This window comes from Sorex araneus, chromosome 2 (assembly GCF_027595985.1).
Source record: "Sorex araneus isolate mSorAra2 chromosome 2, mSorAra2.pri, whole genome shotgun sequence".
NCBI lineage: Eukaryota > Metazoa > Chordata > Mammalia > Eulipotyphla > Soricidae > Sorex > Sorex araneus.
In genome coordinates, this window is record NC_073303.1 from 325690691 (window position 1) to 325717987 (window position 27297).

Genomic DNA, 27297 nt, shown 5'->3' on the forward strand with positions numbered 1-27297 from the left:
CCAATACCTACAAGAAGCAAGCAAGAAATAAAACTGTCTCCTTTCCTGCAATTTCCTTTTCACCTGAATGTAGGGGAGTTTAAAACTGGTATCTCAAAAGGTATATATCCCGGGGCCGGAGCGATAGCACAGCGGGTAGGGCGTTTGCCTTGCACGCGGCCGACCCGGGTTCGATCCCCGGCATCCCATATGGTCCCCCAAGCACTGCCAGGAGTAATTCCTGAGTGCAAAGCCAGGAGTAACCCCTGAGTATCGCTGGGTGTGACCCAAAAAGCAAAAAAAAAAAAAAAGGTATATACCCCATTCTTTTTCACTCCTGTGTTAGGAGTTTTCTTACACAACCCTCTATAAACAAAGGCAGCTGATTTTAATACTGCCTCTGTAACTCTGAATTGTCTTTGCCAGTCAAAAATGTCTACCACTTTCTTAAACTAGAACTAGTTTGGAGAAGGAGTAAGAGCAAAGTATATAGAAAGAGAAAGTATCTTCAAGGAAGATATCTAACAGAGTGATGCATGGGCCCAAAGGTGGTCTATATTTAAATCCCAGCTTCATCACCTACTTTCCACTAAATCTTGCCACTAAATCGAGTAAATTTTCTGGATCCCAATCTAAAGGTCAATACATTTGGAGTGCATGGCCTTCCTTACTGAGCTGCTGTGAGTCACAAGTTGAGTAGGTAAAGGCCAGTTATAATTGGTAAAGAATTCTGAGCAGTAAGCTCTTTATATCATTACTTCAGAGATACAACGTTAAAGGCATGCAAAGTAAAATTCACGCAATGCCATTTCCTCTAACAGGGAACTAACAGGTAGAAAGTGAAGTTAAATGATTGCTACTGCATTAATGATGGACATGTGGCAGCGACAATGAGACACACAGATGCAATTTGGCGTTAATGGAGAAATCTGCCTGTGGTCATATACATGGTGGGGACTGGAGGGGAGACCAACCACCTCCCGCCTAAACTTGGGTATGAAATCAAACGTCAGCCAAGATTAATTAGAAGCCTGGAGTTTTATTCTATGCCGCTGATAGGAAAAGGAGATTTCCATAATGCGAGGAAACGTTTATGTGGGGTGCAAATCCGGCTGACATTGAGGGAAGGGCTGCTTCATTGTGAATGCTGCCTGCGCAGGGCTTGTCAGGGCAATTACTTTCCACTCAAGTGGCTTGCTTTTTAACATTTTATTATCTTAACAACAAAAAACCCTGGAAGCAATAATTATTTGTTATGTTAATTCTTTAGCTTTCTTTCTGAAATTTCTGTAAGACCATTAAAAACTAGCTGTGCCCTTGAAACAAACCATGAGTTTATTAATACTCAACCAATTAAAGGGGGGAAAGCAAAGTAACAGAACGCTCCACACCAGCAATTATTAACTAAGCAGTTGGTCTGCACACTTTCCTGGCCACAGATTTTTTTTTCCAGAAAACATCCTCTATATTGAACTGACTGAAAAACAATGTGAAATGTGCTCATATCATTCAAAAAGCAGAGGAAACCTAAAAAGAATGAAAAATTCTGTTGCATGTGCCTAGATAAATTTCAAATTCAGGTTCTAATGGAAGCCACACCCCTTTCCACCTCTCAAAGAGAAAAAGTGAGAACTCCCAGCACCTTTATTTGGGGTGAAGAAGGAGGTTTGAGGCCACATGCAGATGTACTAGAGTGAGAAGCTTACTTCAACAGTGAGCTTACTCCTCACTGTTTGCTCAGGTATCATTCTTGCAGTGGGAGGTCAGGCAAGAGCCTCAACGCCTTTCTACTACTCTAAACCCATCACACACACACACACACACACACACACACACACACACACATTTCATCACTCCTGCATTAACTAAACATTCCTAGAATGTTTAATCAATAAAATTTTGTGAAACTACACAACTCTTTGAGCCCACACTTTTTAAATCTCCTAATTTGAGGACTCCAACAGCAAAGGTCATGTCAAATGCTAATAGTCCAGAGTAAGGACTGAAAGAAAAATCATTTCTAGTGCCTCTGAGGTATTGCTGGGAGCCAGGTAAGAGGGTTCAGTGATCCCACCTGCCAGTTCAGGGACAAGAAAAATTCAGGACAGGTGGGACAGCAGCAGTCAGCGTGAAACCAAGAAGGACACTAGCTGGTTATGTTTGTGGCATGAGGGCCAGGGCCCAACCAAGTCATTCAGGGCAAAAGATTCTACTTGGAAGAGGATAGTGGAGATTTGGGGAATATCCTTCAGTCTTCCCAAAATTTTCTCATCTGGTATGCTGAATAAATGATGAACTAGAGCAGCCAGAAAACAGAGAAATCAACAACACCCATTCCTCTACTTATTGTTCTCTCTGCATAATTTAAGCTCTGAGTATGGGCTGCCTGCAAAAACATGGATTGTGTAAAACTTCAAAACATAGTTGAGACTTAAACTGTAAGAAAGGATGAAATTATGCAGTTTGTCACTTTGTGGATGGAATTGAAGTTTATTGTGCTGAGTGAAGACAATCAGATACAGAGTGATCTCTCTCATATTTGGGATATAAAAAAAACATAGTAAGGAAATGACTAAAGGCAAGAGACATCAAAAATTGATCTATAGAACTGAGCTTCCCAACAAGGGTTATGGTGGTGTGGACAGGAGGAAACAGGAGGCAATGGAGGAGGGAGGATGCCCCAGCACGCTGAAGGAGGACTTGGTGTTGGAATGTTGTATGCATGAAATTGGATTATGAATAGTATTGTCAAAAATCACAAGGACCCAATTAAAAAATTGTTAAAAAATTAGAAATTAATTTTTCTATTTCCCAGGTAGCTCTTAAAATCTATGGGATCTTCCAATCTAAAACAACAGTCCCAACAAGAAAATCACTCTTTTGTGAGATATAGTGGAAATGAGAAAGCAAAAATTCTGTGCCTGGGTTTGAACTAGTTTTTAACCATATGATATTTCAGTATTTCTTTTTTAGTTTTTTTCTTTTTGATTTGGGGCCAGAGGTGACAGTGCTCAAGGCTTACTCCTGGCTTTGTGCTCAGGGATCATGCCTGATAGGGTAAAGGGGGGATCATAAGTGATGCCAGGGATAGAATCTGGGTCAGCCACATGCAAGGCAAATGCCCTATCTGCTGTATTATCTTTTCAGCCCAATTTAAGTATTTTGTAATTTAAAATGTTATACTGCATCACTGTCACTATTATCCCTTTGCTCATCAATTTGCTCGAGTGTGCACCAGTAACATCTCCATTCTAAGACTTGTTGTTACTGTTTTTGGCATATCAAATACGCCACGGGTAGCTTGCCCAGCTCTGTCGTGCGGGCAAGATACTCTTGGTAGGTCGCAGGGCTCTCCGAGAGGGAAGGAGAAATCAAACCCAGGTCAAACACGTGCAAGGCAAATGCCCTACCCGCTGTGCTATTACTTTAAAAAAATTTTTTTTTATTGAATCACCGTGAAATACAGCTACAAAGCTTTCATGTTTGAGTTTCATACAATGATCAAGCACCCATCCCTCCACCAGTGCACATTTTTCACCACTGATATCCCCAGTGTTCCTCCAACCCATACCAGCCCTTCCCCTGACTTTATGGCAGACAATTTCCCTCATACTCTCTCTCTACTTTTGGGCATTATGGTTTGCAATACAGATACTGAGAGGCTATCACATTTGATCCCTTTTTCTACTTTCAGCATACATCTCCCATCCCAAATGACGCCTCTAACCATCATTAACTTAGTGACCCCTTCTCTATTGCAGCTGCCTTCTCCCCCAGCTCATGAGACAGGCTTCCAACTATGGGGCAATATTCCTGGCCCTTGTGTCTAGTGTCCTTGGGTGTCAGTCTCATATTTTGTTAATTTATATTCCACAAATGAGTGCAGTCATTCTATGCCTCTTCCTCTCTTTCTGACTCATTTCACTTAGCGTGATATGCTCCATGAGCATCCAGTTATGAGCAAATTTCTTGACCTCATCTGTCCTAATACCTGCATAGTATTCCATTGTGTAGATATACCAAAGTTTCTTTAACCAGTCGTCTGTTCTCAGGCACTCAGGTTGTTTTCAGATTCTGGCTATTGTGAATAGCGCTTCAATGAACAAAGAGTTTTGAGCATACTCTCCATATAAAAATACATCTATATACATAATCTTTACAAATTGTATGGCTTTATAACCTAAAACATTACAAGTAGAAGTTCTGGTGTTCCTTTCCACAATACTTTGGACTTGTGTCCATTCTGGCGGAGAGCACAGGAGATCTGGAGAGCTTCTTAAGTGGGAGGTTTTATATCTCTATCTCTCCTTTCTTTTCCTACTATAGTCATTACACCATGCATGTAAAAATCATTCTTGCTAACAATATGGGCATTCCTTAAAAAAATAGAAATTGAGCTTCAATATGACCCCACAATACACTTCTGGGCATATATCCCAAGGGTGCAAAAAAGCACAGTAGAAATGACATTTGCACCTCTTATACTGCATAATGCAAAAAAAATCAATATATTTAAATCAAACAAAAGACTAACAACTTTTATTTGGAGTTCCATTACAGATGTGATGATGCTAGAGCCAAAGAGATAGTACAACAAGTAAGGCGCCTGCCCTGAACCCAGGCGACTTAGTTTTAATTGCCAACACAGCATATGACCCTCCAAGTTCTATCAAAAATGATCCCTGAGCACAGAGCCAGGAGTATTTGAACATACAGCTGAGTGAGGTCCAAAAACCAAAGCAGAACAAATATTTTTTAATGTGGGGGCTGGAGCTGAAGCAATAGTACAGCAGGTAGGGTGCTTGCTTTGCATTTGACTAACCCGGGTTGAATTCCTGGCACCCACAGGGTGTCCTGAGCACTGGCAGGAGTGATCACTGCATACAGAGCAAGAAGTAAGCCCTGCACACTGCTGGATGTGGCTCAAAAACCAACAAACAAAAAACAGGTGTGGTGAGGGCCACTAATACAAATTTGAACATTTTTGAGAAAGGAACACCAACAGGTAAACATTAGCTAAGGCACAAGTGCAGCACACCCAGTTAACACTAATGCTTTCCCACCCATTATTCCCATTATAGGTACTATTAATGAGAATTCTCATTGCTGAATTCATCTTTCTCTTTGCAGAAGAAAACAGTTGCCAATCATGGCCCTGCTAAATCAGCACATTTCTGGCTAATATCTTTAGTTTTCAAAATAAACATGGTCCAATTATATTTTCTGAAATAGTTTCTCTTTCTTTAAGCACAAAATATCTGTTGTCTGGTGTCTAAATATAAACACAGGCAGCCAAAATTAAAAACCTAGCATTCATGAGATTCTGTGACTTCAAGCACTAAACAACAGTAAACCCTAAGTAAGGAGAAAAGGCTGTTTCTCATTCTCTCCCTCACGGCTGGTGTTTAAACATACAATAAGAAAACTGTTCTGTGTGCTTTAGAGTACTTCCTATCTTTTGTCAGTGGGATTTTCAATCTTGTTATTTTTCATTTAGAGGGGTCTCAATTAGAGCAGATTCATTTGTTAGCTTCACTCATCATTCCTCCCACCTTTCCTTCCTCCCTTACTCAGACCACTGGCATGCTGCTTCCTCAAACTCTCTGATTTAATTCTGTACAAATGCTTAATAAGGTTGTAGAGATTTAATACAATTAGGAGTGTAGCTCGCAAATTAAGCAATCCATTAACATTCTAGAAAAGAAGTAAAGCCAGCCAAATGAGGATTAGAAGACAACTGACTAAAGGTACAATCTGTTTTTAAAAATAGCACTTCACACTACATATGTTTTTGTATTCTATATATTTTAGAGCAGAGAAAAATGGAGGTAAATTGTGTCATCAGAGAATTATTCTCTTTTCTTGTTCAATTTCTAGAAGTGGGATATGACCGTTAGAATTTGCCAATTCATACTCACAAAGTTATCACAGCTTTTAATTGAATGCTCATGAATCATTGCTTACATGTAACTATTCAATTACCATAAGATAATCTATTAGTATATATAAGAAAATACTATAAATACAGAAAATTAAAAGTAAAAATATCAATAAATCAACTATCTAAAAATAACCACTATTAACATTTTGGCTTATATATTATTTATTACCATAGTTTTTAACAAGAAGCTTGTTAATACCGGTATAACACTATACACATGGTTTTCTCACCAATTTTTAATCCCACATCATTATACTGTGATCATTTCACATCCTTATTTATCTTTGTCATTATTTTTAGTGGCTATATGTGATAGCAAAGCGGGTAGGGCATTTGCCTTGCACGCAGTTGACCAGGGTTCGATTCCTCCATCCCTCTCGAAGAGCCCGTCAAACTACCAAGAGTATCCTGCCCGCACAGCAAAGCCTGTCAAGCTGTGGCATATCTGATATGCCAAAAGCAGTAAAAACAAGTTTCACGATGGCGACGTTACTGGTGCCAACTCGAGCAAATCAATGAACAATGGGATGACAGTGCTACAGTGCTACATATAGCATTTTATTACATGAATATACCATAAGCATTCTTTGTTGCTAGATATTTGTGTTCTCTAGTTTTCACTACGCTAACGATCAACTAACGTGCTTCTGGGGGTTATCTGTATATATCCATTCACTACCATATCCACTCATTGCGATGGGTCCTATCTTAATAAACTGTCACTCTTTTTGTACCCCAATTACATCATTTTCATGATTCAGGTATGCATGTGCTACCTTACATCATTATAATTTTTTTAAATATTATTCCATTAATAGAATTACAATAGTGTTCAACTTTCTGGTACTAATATACAGTTACTTTCAGTTCCCACCCAGAAATGCCCATGGCCTTCCCCCATTGCCTCTCTATGTCTAGCTCCGTTCAACTCTTTCTCCCTTTCACCATTGTCCCATTATTTCTTAATTGGCAGTTATGGTTTTAGTGCATACTGTTCAGAAACCTATGATTAAAATGATCACTCTGGACAAAACCACTGGCCATATGGTGACCTTGGATAAACCACCACTTTGCCATCTTTGTTTAGAACACCTTATAAGTATCTTTATGTATAACTATTTTTATGCTTAAAAATTATCAGAATATTTACAAGATGCTGACATTTATATGTTCTAGAATAAAAATAAAGGGTGAAATTATGACTTGGTATTAGTAAGGAAATCATGCTCATCATCTTTTCCTAAGGCGTATGTCACAAAATATGTGCTCCCTTGAGTGAGCTCTCACAGAATATCTGAGCTCTCTGTGATTGATTACCTGTGTTCTATGATGACTCCCCCTTCCCATTAAAAAAACATCAGAAAGTGAATGGTATCTTCAATAAAGTGCTTTGGCAACTCACTGGCCTTTTTAGCATCTCTACAGCTTCCCTGACTTTTTGATCCTTCAAAATTCTGCTTCCTGGAACATAACTAGGTGAGAATTCAGGTAGAAACTATAAATTGTGCAGACAATTCAGTTATATAACAGGAAGATTTTTTTCAGGTCAAATGGATTCAGTTTAAAGAAAGATGTTTACAACACTGCTCAGTTTTCATGCAACTATTATTATTTTTAAGCCAAAGTGACATTTTAATTTAAGAAAAGGTGGCTGCAGCACATAGACAAAATAGTAACTAAATTCAGAGATTAAGACAAAAAGTCGGGGCTGGAGCGATAGCACAGCGGGTAGGGCGTTTGCCTTGCACGCGGCCGACCCGGGTTCGAATCCCAGCATCCCATATGGTCCCCTGAGCACCGCCAGGAGTAATTCCTGAGTATAGAACCAGGAGTAACCCCTGTGCATTGCCAAAAAGCAAAAAAAAAAAAAAAAGACAAAAAGTCTAAAACTTAAATAAAATTATTGTAAAGTGAAGTTCACAAGCTTGGTTTCTGCCTCTTCACATTATGTGTGAAACAACTTTATAGTGAGAACACAGTGTTCTAATAATTTAATCTGGTCCTAATACTCTTTCCAGGAACTGGAAGCAATTATTATAACATCCATTTCGTTCTCCAGGGACTTCTGTGTCATCATTAGAAGACCGTAGCTAAATGCTATGCTACATGGTAGTAGTCCCAGGACAGGGACCTGTCTCAGTGGAGAACTACATGCCTCTCGTGCAAGGCATTCCACTGCACCATCTTCTTTCCTCCCCCAAAACTGCATCTAGTAGACCTGAAAGCTTAGTCCTGGGATCACTCTCATCTTTACAAGGAGCAAACCACTTAACATTCTCTCCTGGTGGTCACAAATATTTGCAAAATAAGTACTTAGATAAAAATTTGTAACTCTTGATAAGGTCTATCATTTTTAAATAATTTGGTAAATATTCCAGACTTTTAACTTTTAAAAAATAACTTTGAAAGCCAGAAAGACAGTACAACAAGTAATGTGTTGTCTTGCATGCAGCCAACCACAGTTTGATCCCTAGCACCATTAATGGTCCCCCAACCACCATCAGGAGTGATCCCTCAATATAGAGTCCTGATCACTGCCAGGTGTAGCCCAAATGCACCCCCAAAAGATATCACTCTAACAAGCTGCAAATTTTATTAATATTACACTCAGTTTACTTGTTTTTATCAGCTTATTCTTATACAATTTCCCTAATGAAATAGCAAAAAGTTAAATAAGCAAAGTTCATAACCACTAGAGTAGTACATATCAAATACATTTTTCCATGATGATAACAGCTAGACACAACTCAGTTTTGTTCTAAATCTTTCAAACAGGAATCTATATGCTTTTTTTTGGTCCAATCTCAAAAGGAAATGCAATATGTTCTAAAGTTTCTAAATTAATTCTCCAAAGGTTTGCCCATCTCCACCTGAATGAAAGACTTAAAAAGAAATTATCCCTGACCTTTCTGGTATTATGTCTCTGAGACCACTAATGGACATACATAGAAGACTTACAAATAATTTTTTTTGGCTTTTTGGGTCACACCCGGCGATGCACAGGGGTTACTCCTGGCTCTGACTCAGGAATTACACCTGGCAGTGCTCAGGGGACCATATGGGAATCTGGGAATCGAACCCGGGTCAGCCTCGTGCAAGGCAAACACCCTACCTGCTGTACTATTGCTCCAGTCCCATACAACGGATTTTAACTTTTGACCTTAATCAGTTATTTAGATGCTAAACAAAAATCACACACACACACACACACACACACACACACACACACTATCTAGAGGAGTTTAATACCATGGAGAAAACAACAGTCTGCTCTCCTTATGAAAAATACTGAAAATCAACTTATTGTATTCAAGGTACCTAGACCTGGAGCAATAGCACAGCAGGTAGAGGGTTTGCCTTGCATGCAGCTGACCCGGGTTCCATTCCTCCATCCCTCTTAGAGAGCCCGGCAAGTACTGAGAGTATCCTGCCCGCAAGGCAGAGCCTGGCAAGCTACCTATGGTGTATTTGATATGCCAAAACCAGTAACAATAAGTCTCACAATGGAAACGTTACTAGTGCCTGCTCGAGCAAATCGATGAACAACAGGATGACAGTACTACAGGGCTACCTAGACCCTCAATTCTTCAGTCCTAATGTACTACTTCAGGCTAGAGTTTAGCAGTATGGGCCATTCAAGATCAAAACACTTTGCCATGGTGTTTAAGATCTATATGAGAAAATATACTAAATACTTAAGAGACAGAACACAAAAATGATATCCTCTTCAGGCCTAACAATGACAAGAAAACAGTTTAGGGCTTAAGAGGCACTGGAGGAATAGACTTACTCTGGGGTTCACCAACAGCTGTATCCAGGGTCTGTTTGATATCCTAAAAGATGCTGAGGAATCAGTTTCAAAAGCCATAAAATGACAGTTACCACCATTTTCACCTTGTAGGAGGGCTTTTATGTAATTAATATGAAAAGGATACAACAAATTGGAGTGCCCCAACACAGAGGTGGGGTGGGGCGGGGGGATGGGACTGGGGGGGTGGGAGAGATACTGGGTTCATTGGTGGCGGAGAATGGACACTGGTAGAGGGATGGGCTCTTAAACACTGCATGAAGGAAAAACAAGCACGAAAATGTGTGAATCTGTAACTGTACCCTCACTGTGACTCACTAATTAAAAAATAAATAAATTTAAAAAAAAGAAAAGGATACAACATGCAGGTGGCATGTAATATTTGATTTTTTCCCTTGCTTCTGAGATATTAGAGGATTAAATACCAATAAACTTATAAATCTATTACACACAGAAGAAAATGCAGGACTGGAGTGATCCACACCCTTTGAGGTTTGCAGACATGGAGGAAATATGGAAGACCACACCTCAGATTATTCCACTGCCATGAGGCTCCTCAATAGTGACGATAGCTATTATAGATGGTGCACTATGTGGACCAGAATGACCAAGGAGGCAGCCATCATCCCTTTCACCTATGAAAAAACTGCCCACAGAGAGGGAATGAATGTGGCTTTCATTGCTGAAAAATGAGCACTCAGGTTTAATCAGACTCTAATCATCTTCAAAATATATAGAGAGACATATCAACTCATAAAATCTTCTTTTAATACAGCCCATTATCATTCTTGATCTCTGAAGCCGACTTATGAAAGACCCTATCACTGAATGACCTATAAGAAAGAACTGAGTTCACTGGGGTTTAGACAGCTTCTCTCCCACATGTCAACAAGAGGAAGGTAGGGCCTTCTAGGGCAAGGAAGGGTTTCCAGTCCTAAATTCCTTTAATTCCTTTAATTAGTGCAGCCAACTAAGTCTCACAGACCCCTAAAGAGTGCCAAATTCCCACCTCTTCTTGTATCCATTTCCTTGACAACCTGGTCCTACAGCCCCACACACCAAGGGGTAAGTTCTATTTCCTCACCCTTGATTTTGGTTTTAACTACAGACTAAGGTTTGAGTGAAGGTAACCCCTTCAATCATGTAATCCAAAAGATCTGGCCCACTATTTTCTCTCTATACACAGACCAGCGGAAGAATGAAGTATCACATTTTGGATCTGCAGACCATCCTTGGAACATGAAAAATAGTTCTGCTTAATTGTTTTACAAAGTCAAGTTTTGGGGTGATTACTAAGTAATGTATTACTGTGTGATGGTTTACCCATCACATCTTCCCAACTTGGAGTTCGTCTTTTTATCTGCCCGTGTAAAATTTTGCTTAACAAAATGATTTCTGTCCTCCACCTATATAAAATTATGCTCAATCAAAATTATTGTGGTGCTTAAAAATGTGGGCCAGACCCAGGCGCCGCCAGCGAGTGATGCAATTATCAAAAGAATTTTCCCTGGACTTCATATAGAAATCCAAAACCGCGCGGCTGCTATCGCAGCCGCACGACCTAATATCTCTTGATTGTCAGCAACGTGTAAATGTTCCTTTTTAGCAGGGTTTATAGTGGGGGGAAACTCCAAACAATAGTACTGAGTTTTTTGTTGAAGGGTAAAAGGTTGTAGCGATAGAATTTTAGGCAGAATTTTCTCTGGACTTTATATAGAAACACAAAACCACGCGGCCGCGGCAGCCTAATGTCATCTAACCATCAGCAATATAAAATGGTTCCTTTGTAACGGGTTGGACTTTGGGGGGACCATAATAGGGTTAAAGTTTGTAGTGACGTGTAATTTCTGGCTGTACTTTCCCTGGGCTTTATACAGAAATTCAAAGCTGCGAGGCCGCTACCATGGCCGCGCAACCTAATGTCATTTAATCATAACCAATATGAAATGGTTCCTTTTTAACTGGTCGGACTTTGGTGGGAAATCCTAACAAGAATAGTAAGTCTTTTGCTGAAATATTGAAGGCAATCAAAGTGGTAGCCATCTCTATAGACTGAACTAAGCCATATCCCCACGCCGGCTGAGAAGAAATATCCTTCTTTCTCGGGAAGAAACGCGGCGTGGCGTTAACCATAGTATATGATGTCCATTAAGCTGACACAAACCTGGTGGCGTGGGAATGGGATACAAGGGAATAAATTATTATGTACTTGGAACAGCGGGACGCTGGTAGAACCTCGAGCTGGGGCCGATACCAGCGTATTACTTATGGTTCCAGAAACTGCTGGCAGACATTCTACCAGACTATCAACTAAGCCAGAGCCTCACGCCGGCTGATGACGGGAAATAACCATCTTTTTCGGTTTTTTTTTCCCTTTGTCAGGCAGCGTGGTGATTACTAAACAGGCGTGAACTCGGTGGCGCGGGACGAAGGGGGGTGAAAAATAGAAAAGTTATGTAACAAACAGCGGGACTTAATATCTCTACATTCTCAGCAATGGAGAGCTACCAAATGCTTCCTTGACAGTAGGACTGTCTTTTCTTTTTGGGGGGGAAACCCTAGCAACAATAGTGAGTTATGTGTTGAAACATGGAATGTAACCAAGATAAAGTGTAAACGAAGTGAAATTTATCACTTTCAAGGGCGGGGACTGGGGAGGCGGGAGGGGGCGGGAGGTATAATGGCGTGGTTGGTGATGGAATATGGGCACTGGTGAAGGGAAGGGTGTTTGAGTATTGTATAACTGACATAATCCTGAGAGAACTATGTAACCCTCCACATATTGAATCATGGTGATTCAATAAAATTTATAAAAAAAAAAAATTGTGAGCCAGAGCAGTAGGGTGTTAGCCTTGCATGTGGCTGAACTGGGTTTCACCCCTGGCATCCCATATGGTTCACTGAGCACTACCAGGAGTGATTCCTGCATGCAGAGCCAGGAGTAATCCACACCCACTTGTTTGAGTGTAACCTAAAAAAAGCAAAACAAAACAAAAAAGTGTGTAGTTCCCATTCCAATGTCCTTCATTTTCAGTGAGCCACTGTGGTAGCACCATAAAATTAAAAAAAAAAAAAAAGGCACACTCACACAAACAAATTGCTTTGGGAATACTGATGCAGATACTAAGATTTGGAACTCACTTATTTTCTGCCACTACCACTACCAGTTCCCAAAAGACTTAATGCATTTCTAATGGTAGCTCAAATACATTAGAGTGAGTAAGAAAAAAGTCAAGGATAGATTAAGAATAAGGCTATGAAAAGAAAACAAGAACCAAGGGCCAGAGCCAATGGTCTACAGCACAGACCTACACTGAGCTCTTGGATGCCAGCATCCACTTGCTTCACCAGAACCCACTCCCCACTCTTACGTAGTGTGGTTACTGTGGGCTGATCCAATGGTGGGTCACGCCAGGAATGGTTTAAAAGTGGAAGAAGGGGATATAAGCTGATTCCTGAGCCCAATTGCAGAAAAGTTCTCTTTCACTGGTGGAGATAACTTCTCTTCCCACTGCCTATGATCTAGAAGATTTCAACACTTGGAAACATCACAAACAGAAGAAAAACTGTTAGAGAAGAGTCAGGTCCCAGTGACTGCACTGAGACCCTTGGCGCAATCATGTCCTCCCACACTGCCTCCTGTTACAAAAGTCAGTAAATTCTGTTTGATAAAGGCCAATATTGACTGAGGATTTCTGTTCAGGAAAGTCCTAACTACTTAAGAACACACATTTTAATAGGTCCTGTAAGAGACAAGAAGAAAAGGAAAACTTGGTGGATGATACAATTCACTGTGCCCAGAAGAACAAATAATTATCCACAGGGAATCATATCCTTTTACAGAACTAAGATCCGGTGGAATAAAAATCTTCTTATAAGGCCATTACAAAGATCCCATATTGTGTAATAAAGCATCACTTAACATCTTTCCAACAGACGTAATAATACATCAGAACTTTTTTTCTTCTTATAGTATACATTCAACAAGTGCACCAGTGCATCAAATTAAACATAAATCAATAAAAGGCACTGCTATATGTTTGAGATTGGGAGAATAACACTGTACACTTAAATCATCTTCATATGACCTGGTTTTGCCAGAAATAGATAGCTTTACCTCTCAAAGCTTCCATCTTAGTCTTTTTAAGATACTAGGTAACATTAAGTTTAAGACATCATATTTTCTCAACACAGTACCTCCTAGGACATTAGCATTCAAAAGTGATTATCATTAATTACTATCAATTTTAAGTCCTGTAATGACACTGCTTACTATTGTCCCACTACTGAAGTAAAATAACAATCTAAACAATCATTGGATATTAATTGCAGAGCCTTTGGTGCACCTGCAAATGGCAATTAGAAAACGCCAGCATTTCATTAGCAGCAGAAGCAGCAGCAGCAGCAGAAGCAGCAGCAGCAGCCATGGAAAAGGTCGAAGCATTTAAAATCCTTCTGGTATCCGTTCAACATTCACTTTCTTTAAGCAAGCAACTTCAACATGTAATCATCATTTTCTCAGATTGAGCTCAGTATTCCAGACATCTTCCTTTTCTTGGCTATCAAATATGTCCTATTAATCCAGATCTAGTCTCTTATACCATGCTATCTGACAGTCTAATTTGAACTCAGATATAAGCAGATGACAATTCTCATAATCCTTTAAGTGATCAGAGAGATCTTATTGATCCTTAAATCAAACATTTTCATTTTATGAGTGATATATATGACATCTAAGGATTCCAGCTGATGGAGGTGACAGCTAGTTGGGATGTTACATATAAGATGACTTAATGAGAACCTCTCCCTGAGATGACATTTCAACCAGCACCTTTCTTCTTTGGTCAAAATAAAGAACTAGCAGAAATTTCAAGTGCTTTTGCAGACTGGCATGTCTATTTTGAGGTTTGTGAGTCTTTTAGGGACTCTGACAGTGAAAGTGCCAAGCTTCTGGCCCATGTTTATGAGGCCCCTTAAACTCATAATTCTATAGTGTCCATCTGTTCCAATGAACATGGGAACTGGAAAATAATCTTTCTAGTTCCATCTTATCTCAAGATCTTCTCTGTAAGAGTCACCTCAAAATAGAGCTCCTGTGGCTGGACAGAGTATAACAAGTAAAGCACAATTCTCCAAAAGACACTGAGTCACTTCTAACTTCCTGCCAGCAGTCTTTCAACTTAAATGGGCACCAAAACCATAGGGGCTTTTCAACTGCTTTTTGCAGCTCCACTCCGCAGGTCAGTAGGGCAAGGACTGTATTTTTAATAAGTCTCACTCAAGTGAGTCTAATGCAGGGATCCATGTTACCTTCCATGGAGCTGGGTTTTCATGGTACCAGTTCTGAACTGAATGGTTCTACAATTTTCAGAGGCCACCTCCTCCATTTCCTCCTCCTCCTCCTCCTCCTCCTCCTCCTCCACCTCCTCCTCCTCCTCCTCCTCCTCCTCCTTCCTCCTCCATCTCCTCTTCCATTTCCTCCTCCTCCTCTTTCATTTCCTCCTCCTCCTCCTCTTCTTCCTCCTCCTCCTCCTCTTCTTCCTCCTCCTCCTCCTCCTTCACCTCCTCTTCTCCTTCGCCATCTCTCCTTCCCCATATTCCTTTTATTATTTTGATTTTGGTGTTTGGCTATATCCAGCAACACTCAGGGTTACTCCTGGCTCTGTGCTCAGGGGTGGTGCTTGAGGGATCAAGCACTCTGTACTCCTGGTGGTGCTTGAGGGATCACAATACTGGTGATCCACATACCCTAGTGGATGGAACTAGGGTAAGCGATATGTAAAGCAAATACTTTATCCCAGCATCCTCTTTTCTTTTCTTTTAAACACAATATTAGCCATATAACTTATAACATATAAGTTATATATGTAAACAACCATATGTCACTCGCATGGCCTCCAGGAAGAATTATCAAAGTCTTCAGGGGTAGATTAGTTTGAACTATATAGAACAGTCAATATTTAACCCTTTAGGGGAGGAGCTCTGTCCCTCTTTACATACCTAACACCCTCCACTTGTCCGAGGCCCACTCTGACTGGGCAGACCCCAGCTCCAAACTCTGTGCGGGTCCTACACAAAACCCACAACAAGTTATACAGTGCATCATCGCCTAGAAAACACTGTGAGAAACACAGAAAGGGTGCTTCAAACACCACACAGTAGGGTTGAAATAAACCAATAACTGGCACAGAACATAGTACTCCTAACCCAAAAGTAGAGAGAGAGTATGGAGAATATTGTCTGCCATGGAGGCATGGGGAGGGTGGGAAAGCAGGCTTATACTGGGGATATTGGTGATGGGGAATGTGCACTGGTGGAGGGATGGGTGTTTGATCATTGTGTGACTATAACCCAAACATGAAAGCTTGTAACCATCTCACGGTGAGTCAATAAATTTTTTTTAAAAAAAATGGGGAACAATCATGAAGGTTTTACACCATATTCAGTGGTACATCCCTCAAAAATCCAGGAAGTATGGAATATAGTTTGTCGAGTCTGGATCTGTACAGCCTCTGTGATTAAGTCCCATCTCTTAGGAGTATGCTAGGGTAAATGAGAGCACACTTGCTATACTAAATATGTGCTTGGTGTTCAGGTGACAATTCCTTGTAATTAAAACTAGCTTCATGTGTACAACAAATAAAAGCAAAATGAGGCCGGAGAGACAGTACAGAGGTTAGAGCACATGAGGCTGACCAAGTCCTGGTTCAATCCCTGGTACCACATGGTCGCCCAAACATCACTAGGTGCGGGCCTGGAGGTCTACAAGTCCTCCAGGTGTGGTCCTGAAGACTGCATCCATGGGTCCTTTTACTGAACTGAGAGGGCCTTATTGGGTGAGAATTGTACAGAGGAGCCCCAAGGCCTTCTGAATACTATATTATTAATAATAGTTGTTTTAAAGCAGAGATAGTGTATATTATTTCCTATTGTGTGGCCTTCTTGACAGTGAGATCATGATTCTTTAAATATACCTGTGATTCAAATCAAATTTACCTAGTCATCAATTTATCATATCTACTACATGATAAATTGCTTTTTAAGTAACCAGTATTGTTTCAAAATTCTGTTTTATGGCAATGACTGGTTTATAAATATGTACAATAAAATTACAGGTTTGCTTTTACATATTTAAGTTACAAAAGGAATATCTTTTCCTTTAAACACAGCAACTCAGTCTCTGTACCTATAATAGCTAAGGGCACACTGCACATAGTCCACAGACAACATGCTCTACCAAGCTAATCTCAAATACTTAAAAAGTCTCAGGGGGTAGTGTTAATGGGCAGGGACCATGAGACAATGACGAAGGGAAGCAAACATGCTGATGGATGGTGTTAGAACAACGTATGATATTCTTCACATCCATCCATTTATAGGAAAATTTCATGCCTTCATTTCCCCTGACAGTTGTATAGTATTCCATTGTGTAGATGTGCCATAGTTTCTTTATCTATTCATCTGTTCTTGGGCACTCAGGTTGTTTCCAGATTCTATTATGGTTAATAGTGCTGCAATGAACATAGGAGTGCAGATGGTGTTTCTGATGTGTGTTTTTTGGGCCCCCAGGGTAGATTCCCAGAAGTGGTAATTCTGAGTCAAATGAATTGATTGACTGAGTCAATCAAATTCTGAGTCAGTCAAATTGATTCTGCTCAATTTCTAATTTTTGAGAAATGTCCATGTTGTTTTCCAAAATGGCTGGACCAGTCAGCATTCCCACCAACAGTGAAGTAGAGTCCCTTTCTCCCCACATCCATGCCAACACTGGTTGCATTTGTTCTTCTGGATGGGTGCCAATCTCTGTGGTGTGAGATGATATCTCATTGTTGTTTTGATCTGCATCTCCCTGTTGATTAGTGATAAAGAGCAGTATGTTGGGTAAAATGAGTCAGAGGGAAAGGGATAGATATAGAATGACTGCATTCATTTGTGGCATATAAAAATTTATATAGTAGATGAATAATATCCTGGCCAGGGAAAACAGGGGTTAGGAGGACTGGGCAATGGTTGGAACTAACCACAAGTGTTTGTGGGGCTGAGGATAGGTAAAATAGAGAAGAGACTTCTATGACAATAGCTGGTAATGATTATGCTGGACAAGATTTGAGGGTAGATAAGTAGATAAGGGAATTCTTGATAACTTTTCAGTTACCAATATTGCAACCCAAATGCCCAAAAGGGGGGGGGAGAGAGAGAGAGAGAGAGAGAGAGAGAGAAGAAAAGCGCCTGTCATAGAGGCAGACATGAGGTGGGGGGTGATGGAGGGAAATCTGGGGACACTGGTGCTGGGAAATTTACACTGGTGGAGGGATGGGTGTTGAAATACTGTATGACTGAAATTCAATCATGAACAGCTTTGTAATGGTCTATCTCACAGTGATTCAATAAAAAAATTTAAAAAAAAAGAAAAAGAACAGCTTATTCGGGGGAACTGTCTTGAACAGTATTGCAAATCACAGTGCTTAAGAGAAAAAAAAAGTCTAACTTGATAGAAAAGGCCCCTTGACACACCAAAAAATAAATAAATAAATAAATAAAAAGCAAGCATAAGTAATTTGATAGTTTTCTTCCCCAAGGGAACTACACTCAGTGATTTATTTATTCATTTGAAGAATATTTTTTTAAATTAGGGATCTGGGGGTTGAACACAAGACCTCACACTTGCAAGGCAGATGGCAAGCCATGTGCCCAGTCATCAGTAGATGATATTGTTCTCTTAAATTTAGCCGTTTTATCGTCCTTTGGAAGTTGCAAGGATTGAACTCATCTCTTCTGTATACCACCTGACCACATCTCTGGCAGACAAATATTTATTAAGTGATTATTACACACCATTCACCATTTAGTAACTTGACGTTAAACAACACCAGTATTTTATTTATTTATTAGTTCGGGGGGCACACCGCAGTGCTCAAGGCTTACTCCTGGCTCCTGGTAGCACTTGGAGGCCCACATGCAGGGCTGGGGATTGAGCCTAGATTTACTGTATGCAAGGCAAGTTGTTTTAGCCACTGTACTATCTCTCTGGCTCCTAGCATTTACTTTTTTTTTTTTTAATTTATTTATTTTTAATTAGAGAATCACCGTGAGGGTACAGTTACAGATTTATACACTTTTGTGCTTATACTTCCCTCATACAAAGTTTGGGAACCCATCCCTTCACCAGTGCCCATTCTCCACCACCCGTAAACCCAGTGTCCCTCCCACCCTCCCCAATCCCATCTCCCCCCCACCCCACCCTGCCACTGTGGCAAGGCATTCCCTTCTGTTTTCTCTCTCTAATTAGCTGTTGTGGTTTGCAATAAAGGTGTTGAGTGGCCGCTGTGCTCAGTCTCTAGCCCTCATTCAGCCCGCAACTCCCTTCCCCCACATGGCCTTCGACTACAATGTAGTTGGTGATCGCCTAGCATTTACTTTTAAAGGAATGCTTTGAACCACTTCATTTCATATGTAGAAAGAATGTGACAAAAAATCTATTTAATATGTATGATGATGGCATGATATAAAGTACTTAAAACCACTCCAACTGAGATGAGAGCTCAAAAAGGATCCATCAGAACGGTCATAAGAGAAGGTGTCAGAAAGCACGTTAGAAGTCAGCTGTGAAATCCTGATTGCAAGAAGGAAACAGGATAATGTACCTGTTGACTTCGAGGATAACTCCAAACTAAAACATAGTCTGCCATGGTATACAATCAATCTGCTTTCTGCATCTTGATTAGGAAAGAGTGACTAAAACAAACATTAACCACCTGAAAACAAACTGATGCTATATGAGCTTTTATGCTTTGTAAAGCATAAAAAGTAAATGGTTTGCTTCTACTCAGGCTGTTGTATTTTGCAATAAGCCATTCTGTTAAAGGGTAACCTTCCTCTACGGAAGACTCTAAATATGTAACCATTTTGACAAGCCTGTGAAATCTTTACCCTTATTCGCCCTCTTTGCTCTTTATCCTGCCAAGCCATTTCTATCCTCTATATTCTCTCCAGGTATATAACACAACCTTCCATCACAACCTGTGCCTCTCCTTGCTTCGAGATCCAACACTTAGGTTTCATATGAAGTTTTCAATGATTTATCAATCTTCTCACTTTTAAGCAAGAAAATTGACTGGTTTCCATACAAATTTTAATGACTTCTGCGTTATATATCTAGCCCACTACCTTAGAATCAATGTCTTATAGATGTAAGTAAGTGGAAGCCACTTACACACTTATACGTGCCATTAATTCCAATACCTCTTCTGGGCTACTACTAAGAGGACTTATTGGAGAAAACCCCAGAGGCTATCATAAACTCTTAATTGGCAGATAAAGAATCCTCTCCTACAAATAAATGACAAAGCTGCAAACAGAATATACATGGCTACACACAGAAGAGTAGCAACATACAGCACAGAATAAAAGAAAAAAAATTGAAAACGATTAGGAGAGTCAAGTCTAAAGTCTTGGATGAGTGCTGAATTAACTACAATCTGACTGATGGGACTATAATTTGCAATCAAAATTAATTTTACAAAGATTTAGAGACACGTACAAGCAGAAGATCTGCTAAGTAGTGAGCCTTTCTCAACTGTGAGAGAATGAAAGCAGGAAGCCTTCCTTGGGGTGAGGATTTGCTGCTCAGGTGGGTTTAGGGATGCAGCTACACCTAGTGATCAGACAGGGATCGCAGCCAGAGGAGTAGGAAGTAAAAAGCAGGCCTGCTTGTGAAATTCACTGGAGATGATTCTCTGAAAGACTGCTGACAACACGTTTTCAGAGAACTCTGTTAATGGCATCATCATCACTTCTATTTACCTGAAGAGTGAAATTTCAGAGATGTCACATGTTCACTTGTAGATACAGTAAAATGAGGGTATGGATTAGGATATACATTGCCAGTACTTGAAGGAGCTATAATAACAAAAAAATACCTTCTGTGTTAGTTAAAGGTTGGGTTTTTTTCCAAAAACAAAGTTTCACATTTCTTCATTAGACTTCCAAATTTTATGTCCAGTTCTCTCTTAAGAATCTTAAGAATAGTCCTTTTCATTTCAATGGATTTGGAAATTTTAAATCATTTTTATAATAGGACAACGATTTATTATCTTTGCTCATTACCACCCCAAAATTCTCCCATTTCATAATGAGGTTTTAAAAATAGTAAATGTTCAATAAGTAATTACTTGAATTAAGATAATATTTTAATAGGTACAGAAGATTGTACACTTATAACAAGCCAACAAATATCTTCTGTAAGTGATATCAACCTAGAGAAATTTCCAATGGCTAATCATTACTGCAAAATTTAATTAAAACTTTACATTGTGATAAGTAAAATTTTTTTCATTTTAGTTTTACAACTGACTGGATCCAATATCTTCTTTAGATAAGACAATTATTTGATATGTCACGCTGATGATTTCACCTAACAGGCTAAGAGTCACAGCACAACCACATCAGCCTGTTCATAATTTTAACAATATTCATCAGTAGACCTTAAAACGCATGTATGTGGATTATATTTATATCCCTAGTTCTTATTCAGCTCTTGTTAAGGGAGGTTGATAACGCAGAATGAGAATCCTACCTCATTTTAGAACTATAGTTCCCAGACTTTATGGTAGCATTGGAATAAACTAGAGGGCTGATTCCAACCCAGGCTGCTACCCCCCAGACCGCCCAGCAAATCTCTGATATAGCTGGTTTGAATGAACCACAGAGACCTAAAGCAATGCTGAGGCAACACCAGTTCAAGAACTGCCCTTTAAGAACCATGTTTCTCAAAATGTGGATTGAGCATAATGCAAAACAATACAAATGTGCCATCATAGAAGATGCAGCTTCTCCACTTCCAAAAATTAGGCTGTGGTTTTCAGTTTTTCTCAAAACCCAAGGTAACCAATGGATGAAGTAAGACTCCCCAAGTACCTTTCACATCAAAACTGCTGTGACTCTGCCCTGAAAGTCAACATTGGGAACAACCCCTTTAGGTAACCCTCTGGACACACTGAGTTTTGGAAATCACGGATTTAAACTTAGGTCACAGCATCAACACTGGCTCAAGAGCTCCAGGCCCTCTCCCTGGCCATCTAAAGTTCCAGACTTATGTGATGTCCGCATGATCTACCTGCATGCTCGTGGCTCCTTTGTTAATCTTTCCTTAACTTTCTCTAGGTCGAAGCCATCAACAACAAAGAGTGGAATGGTCAGGACTCTCGGGTTAGGGTTTCCTGGACTTAGGCTGTTTCCACCTGCACACACAACCCTTTCTTCTGCTGTCTTCTTTTTTTCCTCTCATGTATTTCTGTCCCTAAATTACATCCTGGCCTTGCAAGTCACCCTACCATGATGGCTTGGGGGCAACAGATCACCAAGGCTGATGACTAAAGCCTTCCAGCTCCACACCCAACTCCAGCCCCACTTGGCTTTCCCTGTGGAATTATGTAGAGTTACAGGGTATACTCTGGATTTCTGATGACTAAACTGAAAACCACAGCCTAATTTTAGGAAACTAAAAAGCTATATCCTCTGATGGGATATTTGTATAAGACGTTTGTATTATTTTTAATAATTAATTATTGTTCCTTAATTTTGCACAAGTGACTTTGAAAAATTTAGTAATTCAAGCAACGCCTACTAAAATATCAAGATGCTGTGTTTACACAGATAATAGGCTCATGAAGATATGAAACTGCAAGAAAGTTTGTGGGAAAGTTAATCAAAGATTTAGAATTTTAAAAAGGCCAGAGACACCATCTTTTATTAGTAGGTGACACCTTTGAAAAAGTATGCAACTACCTATAAAAAATGCAAGAGTCCTGGACTGGAGCAATAGTGCAGTGGGTAGGGCACTTGTCTTGCACAAAGTGAATCGGGGTTTGATTCCTGGCAACCTATGTGGTTCCCCAAGTACAGCAAAGAGTGCAGAGACAGGAATAACTTACGAGCACCACCAGGTGTGACCCAATATTTATACAAAATATAGTTCCTCCACTGATGTACAGCTATATACAGCCCACAAATTCCAAGAATGTAGTATAATTGTTTTATAATTTTGAATAATTTTAAATAGTTACCAACTTTTACGGAATTCTCACAAAAACTTTATTTTTTCTGAAATTTATTATGTAGGGTTTATATAATCTCACAACATAATTCAGATTACTTAAGAAAGTCCAGTCAAAATTACTTAAGTTATATCAACATAACTTAAATAACTTTAAGTGACTTAAATCACATCATTTAAAATCAAGTTATATCAAAATAAATATGCATCAGTATATTTAAGCAGCTCCTATTCGGAAAACCTACAAAACAGCCCATTGAAAACATGAAACTAAAACTGCATCAGAACAATTCACTATAATCAAATGATATTTCATTCTTTGTTTAGTTTTGATTTGTGTTTTGGGCAGTAGGGGAGGAGTGGTCAGGGTTCACTCCTGGCAATGCTCCTGAGACCCTATGAGGGACTAACCAGGGTTAGGCTGCATGCAAAGCAAGTGCCTTTATTCCTGTATTATCTCTCTGGTCCCTGAAATAATACTTCCTAGCATACATATAAACTAAATATATAGTAATCTCTTGACATATTTCTTTCATGACCACAGATTTAAATTTTAGATGCACTAAAATTATAAAATGCCATGATTACAGTTAATCTGAAAAAGAAAACAAAAACGGCTAGACAAATGTATTCCACTCTTCGTAAAGGATACTTTAACATTTGAAATGTTAAATACATGGAAAAGCTAAAGAAATAGATTTTCATGGTTTACTAGTTTTCTATAATAGTTCACATCTTATATAACCAAAAACAAGTTATCAAAACTAGTAAGTTAAACATTTTTACATGCTATTAACTAAACTACAGACTTTATTCCAGCTACATTCCCACTAATATCTTTAAAAGTATTTTTTAATCCCTTTTAATTAAAAGCATATTTTTAAGAAAAAAAAGTTCTAAAAGACTCCCAAATTTGAAAGGTTATGTTAAGGTTTAATCTTGTGGTAGAAACAAAGAGTCACATCCATTTGCCTTTCTATTGCAAGAGGGCAACTGCTTAACTGAGGAAACATGTCGGTCCTAATGCGTAAGATAAAATGCTATTGTATCATATATATTACACCTTTGGCTTTTACGCCATTGAGTCAAAGACTTGTCAGTTATTTTGCTTCTTGTTCTGGAAAAGAGCCTTAAAAAAAGTAAAATAATTTCACTTCACTTCCTCTTTCTTATATACCTCTTCAAAAAAGTTACTTTTACTACTGCTAAAAGCCTCGAAGGCAGAAGTGAAGCTCTAGTTTTATTTATTTATACCCAACAAATTAGAAATTGTAAAGAAAATGAGCTTCAAAAGTGAAGTGTTTTATTGTAAATAAAGTTCGTAGGGGGCACAAAATCTAATTTTTACTAATAAGCTTAGCACTCTATTTTTGATGTCCAGTATACAAATTCTGATGGTTGTATTAAAGATAGGTCTATATCTAGAAAGGAGTCATTAATAATTATATCAATTCCAAACTAAATTCAAAAGCGTTGAAAATGAATATGAGGCAGAGGGGGAAAGCACAGTATCTTGTGTCTAAATCTTAGTTACACAGAAAACCTCCACAGAGGACATGAAGCCACATGATTTAGCCCATCAGGCCAAAAAGATCTCATGTAGAAAATGTTGCTTTCAAGTGAAAGGGAAACGCAAATGAAGATCAACCAACGTCTAATAGTCACTCTCCCTTTTATATCACTTAATTCAGTCGAATTTGAGCATTTGCAAATAATCATAATGAATAGCGAGTATGTTAGGATGAAGGCTCAGTGCTAAGAGTGTTATTGGGGAACCAAGAAGGTGAAAAAACTGAATCTGTGGTCAAAGAGTTTACAGAATAGCTCCTCTAGCTTTAAAACTGATTTCCACATCAAGTGAAAAGCAGGCAATTTTCCCAAGAGAATCATCAGAAGTTTCAATGTCACTCAAAATATCATAAATAACTCCCTTCCCACCCAAAAAACAAAACACTTTTTTCCCCAAAGCATTAACTCTCACACCTACACTACTAAAATACAAAAATGAAAAGGAAACGCTTAACATACTCCAAGGTAGTGATTCTTTGGTTCTTGTACACACAAAATTTATTAACTTTAGAGTTTTTTCTTTTTTAAATTTAAAAATGGCAAAGCAATCTCATGGATACTTCATGACCTTATTATTCACTAACATATGGCTAACTGGTTTTCCCAATACAAAGGAAGCACACTTTAATAGTTCGATGACAAGTTAACAGAATGATAGATGTTCTCCCAAGGAAAAAAAAATCTGGCTAAATTTAAGTAAAAGTTTCTGTTGGCTTGCCTAGTGGTTTCAATCTGCCAGGACACAGGTCAGGACCCACTAGACTGAAATCCATTTTGAGGCTGAAAGATCATAGTTTAAATAAGGTACAAAAACCACAATCCTATCACACTATTGAAAAGTCCATGCAAATGCTATCGACAAGGCTTAACTTTCAAACTAATCCCTGGTTGGGAGTTAGGGGACTTCTAAGTGGCAAATCTCCCAAACTGGTAATTTTGGAAATTCTGAGCATTTGCAAATGCTCCAACTCGACCTGAATTAACTGATACAAAAGGGAGAGTGACTATTAGAAGTTGGGCTTCATTTACGTATCCTCTTCCTTCGAAAACTACTGCGTAATTCACTAATATGAAAAAAGGCACGCCACACTCGGCTTCGGTTTTCTATCACAAAGCTACGCAGCACTCCGTGTCCTCTGGAGCACGTGCAATTGCCAGACGGCCAAGGCAGCACTAAACTTAAGGCCGGGATAGCTTTCTATTAAACGTGAAGGTCTGGGCTTCACACAGAGAGCCACGGGCAATGACGGGCGGGCGGCACCTCGTCCTGGAAGCCAAGTGCGGTCAAGGGTGCTGCCTCTCCGCCCCAGAGCCACGGCCTTCTGCGCCTGTGTGCGCCTCGGATGCTCGGAATGCTCCGGCGTGACGCCCCCAAGGGCCCGACCACGGAGGCTCCGAGGTTCTGGCAGTTTGCTCAGAGTCTCCGTCAATGTTTTAGACCGGAGTGGGGGCGGGGCTGGTCTTATTCATTCTTCCAGAAAAACAAAACAAACACACAAAAAACATAGAAACCCATTTTGCAAACCAAGTGATTTTTGCAGTCCCTCCCCAACCCTGGTGGTTGTTGCTTTTTCACTAAACTGCGTCTTTTAAAAATGAAACAAAAGCCCAGTTGTTACCACTGTTCCTGGATCTTAAGGGAACTACAATCCCATGAGGAAGGGTGTGAATGTGTGAGCCTGCCCCTTCATTCACGAGTCCCCGGGACGGAGGCGCTCGGGAGGGGTGCGGCACCCGTCTGTCCTCCGGCCCTCGGCTGGCATCTCGGGGTCTGGGGCGCGCGCGGGGCCGGCGACTCGGGAACGCAGAGACCCCGCGGGCTCGCCCGAGGGGCTGCGGCCACCGCCTCTCGACCGGACGTGGACGGGCAGGGCCCGGGACTCGGCTCCCAAGTTCGGGCAAAGTTTTCTGCTGCTCCGCGGGAGCCGGCCGGGAGCTCGAGCGCGGCGTCGCGGGGTCGCGGCGGAGTCCCGGCGGGGTGCGGGGCGAGGGGTCGGGGCGGGGCCTGGGGGCGCGCCCCGCGCCCGGCCCGCTGCCTCCTCCCGGACCTGCCCCCATCCCCCCCGGTCCCCGGCCCGCGCGCGCCCGCGGCGGCGGGAACGGCCCCACTCACCTGAGAACGCCTGCCCCGCCGCACTTAGCCAAAGTGCGGCCAAAGTCGCCAGGCGCGTCCAGAGCGTCCGCATGCCGCGTCCGCGCCGGCCGCCCCGGCCGCTGTGGTGGGCGCACGAGCGTGGGTCCGAGGGCGCGGGGAGACTCTGCAGCTCGGCGCGGCCGGCTCCAGAAGCGCCACCGCCGACTCCCGAAGTGCCCACGGCGGCTCCTGAAGCGCCAACGCGCAGTGGGCTCCGCAAGTGCCAGCGCACAGCGGGTTCCTGGAGCGCCACCGCCGACTCCTGAGGCGCCGCCGCCGACTCCTGAAGCGCCACCGCCGACTCCCGAAGCCCCACAGGCGACTCCCGAAGCGCCACAGGCGCGAAAGTACGGAACTCGTGGTGCGGGCGCGGGGCGAGGGTCCCGAGCGCTGCCCCGCCTGGCGCGCCCGCGGAGCCCGAGTGTGCGCCTAACTCGGGAGGCGCCGGCCGCCTGCGTGCGGGCAGCTCCGAGCCCGGGGCCGCGCGCCGAGGGCCGAGCTGGCGCGGCTGTGCGCCGGGCTGCCGCTCGCGGACTGGCTGCCGGGCCCGCCCGCGGCTGAGGGGAGCGACACGTCACGCGCCCGGCGCCGCCGCCGCCCGCTAGGGGGCGCGCGCGTGCAGCCCCCCCGACCCGGCCGGCGCGGGGCGTCCGGGGCCAGCTCGGCGGGGGGCGCCGCTTTCCGCCCTCGCGTCCCCTCGGCCCGGAGGCGGCTCCCGGGAGGGGTCCGCGCCGGGGCTGCGCCTCCGCCACAAGTTTGTCCCGGGGTGGGCAGAGCGGCCTGCGGCCAACCATGCCCGGCGCCGGACGGCG

The 27297-nt window shown here is 41.3% G+C and overlaps 1 protein-coding gene across 11 annotated transcripts in view; it reads right to left on the minus strand.

Moving 5' to 3' along the window:
* The window catches only part of PTPRM (protein tyrosine phosphatase receptor type M), an 853909-nt gene extending 826892 nt beyond the window's left edge, over positions 1-27017 (minus strand). For all 11 annotated transcript variants that reach the window (XM_055126601.1, XM_055126595.1, XM_055126600.1 and 8 more), the window contains exon 1: positions 26465-27017. In XM_055126601.1, the coding sequence (XP_054982576.1) occupies positions 26465-26537 (73 nt within the window). In that variant the 5' untranslated portion in view covers positions 26538-27017. The remainder of the gene's footprint in view (positions 1-26464) is intronic.
* Between the last annotated feature and the right edge of the window lie 280 nt (positions 27018-27297).